At 55.0% G+C, this 6,232-nt stretch overlaps 1 protein-coding gene across 1 annotated transcript; it reads right to left on the minus strand.

The window, feature by feature from the left end:
- Positions 1 to 980: 980 nt before the first annotated feature.
- Positions 981 to 5,970, minus strand: NKX6-1 (NK6 homeobox 1; the record flags this gene model as incomplete). The annotated part of the gene is made up of 3 exons (XM_081070157.1): positions 981 to 1,235; positions 3,444 to 3,616; positions 5,301 to 5,970. 3 exons carry the CDS (start codon positions 5,968 to 5,970, stop codon positions 981 to 983), a joined length of 1,098 nt encoding a protein of 365 aa, XP_080926283.1.
- Positions 5,971 to 6,232: the final 262 nt, after the last annotated feature.

Genomic DNA, 6,232 nt, shown 5'->3' on the forward strand with positions numbered 1-6,232 from the left:
CCAGAGCAGTTGTAACAATTCCCACCATCTACTTTAACACGAGTTTTTATCAGAAAGGAGTTAAATTAAATACAAGCTATTGTAGCCCCTCCCTCCCCAACACTTTCTTTAAATCACTAATAAATAGCAACAAACGACTGTGCAATTTCAGAGAGGAACGGAGAGGCCAGTCTGAGGCCTTCCCTGGTTCCATGTCTTCTACTTCAAGTCCTGGAGGCTGGAGGCGGGCGCGGAGCCAGGGGGTGGTGGGGAAGAGCGGGCAGGGAAGAGGGGGAACGTGAGATCCAACAACCCCAAACCGGGCAGAGGAGCCAGGAGAGGGAGGCTGAGAACATTCGTTGCAACGCTTCTCAAATTAAGTTCAAAATAACAGAGGAACGTGTGGTTTGAGTAGCTCTTAAAAGGGGTAGGGTGGGCGAAGGGGGGGGGTCCATCTTTTTCTACCAAATTCGAAAAAGCAGTTTACATTTTTAAATATTCACAATAAAGTAACTTCTAGTCAGTGTGACTCACGATTTATTTACAAAGGGCCTTCAACAGGTGACGTGAGTCCGCACAGCAGTTTGTGGGAGGAGACACGTCCCGCGGCCCCTCTGTGGCGGCCGCCCGCCCGCGTGGCTCCGGGTCCCCCGCGCGGTGCGTGTCGATCCTTGGAGAACCGGTCCAGGCGCCTCCGCCCCCGCCGTGCGCCGGGGCCCGGACGGGCCGGGGGGGCCGGGCGCCGAGGTGTCTCCGTCCCGCGGGACCGGGGCTGGGGGGCCGCACGTGGCGCGGAGGGGCGTCCCAGCTGCGAGTTTCGGTGGCGTCCTTTAAGTAGTGGATTGCGCGAGGTGTTCTGCCTTCTTATCAACCCCGAGTCTCTCTCCCTCGCCCTCCTCAACTTCTCGGTTAAAAAAATAGATATGTACATCTCAGAAAATAGCAAAGGGCCCCCGCGGGGGTGGGCGGCGGGGGCGGGGGCGGGGGGGGGGGCGCGGCGCTCAGGACGAGCCCTCGGCCTCGGACGCGTGCAGCAGGAGGCCGCCGCCGCCGCCGGACTTGTGCTTCTTCAGCAGCTGCGTGATTTTCTCGTCGTCCGAGTTGGGGTCCAGGGGCTTGTTGTAGTCGTCGTCCTCCTCCTCGTTCTCCGACGCCCCCTTGAGCCGCTCGGTCTCGGAGTCTTGCTTCTTCTTGGCCGTGGCCATCTCCGCCGCGTGCTTCTTCCTCCACTTGGTCCGGCGGTTCTGGAACCAGACCTGCGGGCCGATCCGGGCCAGGAGGGGGGAGACAAGGGCGGCAGGGATTTAACGCGAGCGGACCCGGCAGTGCTACTTCTCCCACCTCCCGGGGACGCCCCTGCGGCCCCCGGACGGCCTGCCGCCCTCCCTCCGAGGCAGCCCTGGTCCGGGCCGTCAAAGCCGGTCTCCATCGCCCCCCAGGTTCCTCTGAATGACAGGCACCAACAAACTGCCGTTGCCATAGCGATAGGAACACAAGTGGTAATGAGGTTGTCAGTGAGCCGTTTCTCAGAAGAGAAAACAACTTGGAAACTTAAAAATGAGTTTCCCCAAAAATGAGTGCGCTTTCCTACTTCCTAGTTTAAAGTAGAAAACTTTTTCCCTTTAAAAATGATGACTGTGGTTTTATTCGTTATTTACTTTCTTAGGTTCAAGTATTCCAAACAACCGAAGTGTACTCGCTTTTCAGTGTGACGTGTGGGAGAAAATACAGCTTTTATCCCAGTTACGTTCGTCCTCGTTTTCACTTTCGGATATCTGCCTATTTCACTTATCTCAGGTCTGCATACGCACAAACATGGTAGGTAAACACCCCTCCCAATTTACACTTGCAATGTATGATGTAAAGTGTTGTTTTTTTAAATCTAAAACACAAACCTCAAATCACTAATAACCAATATAAATACATAAAAATACTTAATAGCTCAGTCAAAATCATCACAGTGGTTTGTGTGTGTCTCTCTCTGGTTTAATGTTTTTCATAAAACCAAAGTCAAAGCTAGAGTTTTCATCAGTTATTTTTTTAAGTGAAATTTTGCCCATTACATTATTTCCCACTATTAGCATGCCTAGTCTTTCAAAAATTATTTTAAGATTGTTCCTCCCCAATACATTCATTCCATATAAAATATTTTGAGACTATTCACGATGATTGACACCCATGTTTGATACACATATTTTCACCTAAAGCATCAGCAATAAGCAACCAATTTCCCAAACATATTGAATTATCCTCTTTATGCATCTCATCAATTTTTCTCATCCATTATGTATTTTATCTAGAGAATCAGAATTGTTAAGAAAGTGATTTTTATTTTCTTTATATAGTTATAATAATTCACTTTGAGCCACACAGACATATTTACGGTGACAAATGAAGACCTCCAGATTATTGTGGCAGCTCTGTATCAACCACTGCAAAACTAATTTTAACTGTGATGGTATTCTAATGGTCACATAGAAAATCACTCCTGAAATGCATTTTATGATGTTTGTCCAGGGGAAAATACACTCCAACCAGCAGACATGGCTAACAGTTATTCCTACTTTTTAGAGAGTAACAATATGACTAATGAAAACAGACTTACACACAAACTCATCCCCCAAAAATACCAAATATAATACATGAAGAAGAGGAACAAAAGGGAATACTAGAGATACAGAAAACCACTAGATTTAATTTACCTAGCTGGCTCAACTCCGTTATTTTTCTAGGGAGGATTTCAAAAATTTGATTCCCTGTAAATACATTGTACAACTCAATCATAAACTAAATAACATTTTAATTAAATAGTTGCCATAAACAGTAAAATACATCTACTGATACTTATTATCTGTATCTGATACTGATACAGAACTCAATTTCCTAATAAAGTAATAATCTTGTTAATTCATTTAGAAAATTACTATTCCAAAGTGATTGCCTTCAGCTAAACTAAAAGCAGATTCATCCATCCTAAGTGGTTAGATGCTGTGAATTTATTTTTTTTTAAACCTGCGAGTTAATATAGTAGCACTTTAATGCTGACCTACATTAGGAAATTATGTAACTAGTGGAGTCTAAATTGACAAACAAAAGCTTGCATATCTTTACAAATAGAATAAATAGAAGCTATCTAAGTGGCTTGATCTATTATCAGGGCTGATATTTCGGCAATGCTTTTATTCTCTAATAATGGCGAGTTCTCCCAGCACATGCTGCTATCTAGATTAACCTAATTTCAAAGGCGGGGGGCTTGATTCCTTTTGTTCATCAACAGTTTGACCTCCCGGGAGATTCCAGAGCCTTTGTAACCCCCACCCCGACCCCCTTCGCTGATCCCATCTTCCCTGCAGACTCCTCAGACCCGCACCCCAGGCGTGTTTATTAGATTGGTGGGTGGGTGTGCGTGCGCGCGCGTGTCAGGGAGGGGAACCTATCTCTAGAGGTTTTCAAGGCCCACTCACCTTGACCTGGCTCTCCGTCATCCCCAAAGAATAGGCCAAGCGAGCTCTCTCCGGCCCCGCCAAGTATTTCGTTTGTTCGAAAGTCTTCTCCAGGGCGAAGATCTGCTGGCCCGAGAACGTGGGTCTCGTGTGTTTTCTCTTCCCGTCTTTGTCCAACAAAATGGATCCTTGATCTTCGAGAACAGATAATCAAGGATAGGGGGGAAAGAATCGGTTACAGCGGCCTCCACGGAAAAGAAACGAACTCGCAGAACAATGTTTTGGTGGGAAAGGAAAGCTTATTCGGCGGCGGGCACCAGAAGTGGCGTGGCCCTTCCAGTCCCTCCGCGCCTCTCTTTTTGCCTTTTTATCCCACCTGTTTTTTAAAAGCCGGTTGGGTCTGGAGCAGCTCTAAATAACCTTCTGCCCAACACCAATGTCAAACAGCCAGGGAACACATCGCTCAAGTTTGCCGGAGCCAAATCGCCAGGCCCCAGTGCACTGAGGAGTGCGGGATAGCGGGTGGAGGGTGGGGAGTGGGGGGTGGAAGGCAGCTCTCGCCTCCTGGTCCAGTCGGTGCTCGCTCGGCCCCGGAGCCTTTTGCACGAGGATGACTAGTTTTTTTCCTCGAACGCCTTCCTAACCTGTGTCCGCACTACAAAGGGCGCCTTGTTTTTTGCACACAAGAGAGTGAAATTGCCCCAAGTCTAACGCCGCTGAGGCCAAGGGGGAGGGGGCGCCGCCTTTGTTGGCAGTCCCTACAAGGCCAGCAAAACGAATACAATAGCGTCTCCCCACAGCCTCACCCGTCCAGGCCACCCTCCGTCTCGACGCTTCCCAAGGGAGCCTCCACTAAAGCTCGTACAACTTCCCTCAATTACCGCCGCTCAGCCACACTAAAGAGGTCCGGAGACTTGGAGGAAACTTCGGGGACTCGGTCAAAAGCAAAGAACAGAGCGAGCAAGGGACCCTGGGCTGGGCCCCGAACGCCACCACGGAGGCTGGGAGACTCCGGGGACGGTGGCCAACTATCCAGAAGATTAGAGTGATCCCGGGGCAACTTGGTTTCAAGCAAGGTCCCTGCGAGATGTTGCATTTTCCCTGGTCCCTGTCCCGTCACCTCGTTCTTCCTCCGGATTGTCTCGGTTTAGGATGTTAAGCGCCACGTTGCCCTACACTAAGCCCGGGCCCAAGGCTCCCCGGCCCCCCAGGGTCAAGGCAGGTGGCAAAGCTAGAGCCCAGAGGTGGGGAGCCGCCCGAAGTCACTCGGCGTTCGCTCCCCTCCGCGGGCCGCCGGCCTGTCTTCGATGGGCCGAGTGTACTCGGGGGACAAGAGCAAAAAGGTGAGGTGGAGATACCCCGGGCCGAGACGTACGCGCAAATATACGCGCTCCGCTCAGAGCTGTGGAGGGCTCGCCGCTGCCCGTCCCCACCGGTTCCCAGAGCCGAGACCAGTTAGGCTGGCGAAGGTGGGGTGGGGCCCTGGCCGGCAGGCAGGAGCCTGGAGAGCAGGGGTGCGGGCGGGTGCAGTGGCCTCTCCTGCCCTCTCCACCTCTTTAACCCAGGCCGGGCCTGCGGTTCCGGCTGGGTTGTTCCCCGAGCGGCGAGGGCCTGGGGTGAGACACACGCCCTGCACCGCGTTGTGTTCCACGCGGACGCGTGCACACCCGTTCCTCGAGGCGCGCCCAAGACTGGGGGGAGAGGCGCGCGCTTGGACGCAAACACGCGAGCTCTGGAAAGCGAGAATCTATCGCTGAACGCCCTGGACCAGCCTAAGTCGTACGATTCCGGCGCAGCCAAACTACTGGGGAGGCACCAGGGCGGACTGACCCCGAGCCGGCGGAACGCGCAGAACGGGGCGCGGGCGATTGTACTCACGAGGCGTGCAGGCCAGGCGTGCGTCCCTCCAGGGCGGGCTCTGCATCACTCCTGGCCAGAAGATGGGTGTCCGGCCGGGCAGCTCGGCTAGCGGCTTGGGGTACCGACCTACAGCGGCCACAGCGGCGGCACTGGGGCTGAAGTAGAGCCCGGGCGGCGGCGGCGGCGGGCTCAGGCTGCTGAAGCGGGGCAGGCCGGCCAGCAGCCCCGCTGGGGAGGAGGCAGCCGCTGCGGCGGCGGCCGCCGCGGCAGCAGCGGCCGAAGCCGAGGAAGCGGAGGTGGACGAGGAAGAGGAGGAGGAGGAACCCGAGGGCGAGGCGGAGGGCAGGGCGGCCCCTGAGGCCACAGGCATGGAGGGCCGGCTCAGGATGTCGTTGATGCCGTGTGGGGTGGCGGCCGAGAGCTGCTGCGGGGGGCTGCCCAGGGACGAGAGCCCCCCTGCGGCCGGGGGCTTCAGGCTGCCTGAGTTGTGGGCGCCCAAAGGCGGGGAGGGCGACGACGAGGAGGACGAGGAGGACGAGGAGGAGGGAGGACCGGCGGGAAGCGGGGGGTACGCCGCAGGGTACAGCGGGGTCTTCATTTCGGCCATGCTGTGCAGGGCGGCCAGCGGCGGGCTGCTGAGCAAGAACGCGCTCTGCCGGGTGCCCTCCATCGCCCCCACCGCTAACATCCCACGGCCAGGCCGGAGCCTGCAGCCACACAGCGAGGGCGCCGGCCCGTGCCCCCGGCGGGCTCAGGGAGCGAGACGCGCGGACGGCGCGAGCGAGCAGTGGTTCCGCGCACCCGGAGGCGACCTGCCAACCGGGCGGGGGACGCAGCCGCGGAGAGTGGCTCTGAGGGCTGCGCAGCAGAAATGGCCACACACGCCACTCGCGAGGCGGTGGCTCGCGGAGACCAGCGGGCGTCCGGGTGGGTTTGGCGGTCCTTTCGCT

This window comes from Rhinolophus hipposideros (assembly GCF_964194185.1).
Source record: "Rhinolophus hipposideros genome assembly, chromosome: 1".
NCBI lineage: Eukaryota > Metazoa > Chordata > Mammalia > Chiroptera > Rhinolophidae > Rhinolophus > Rhinolophus hipposideros.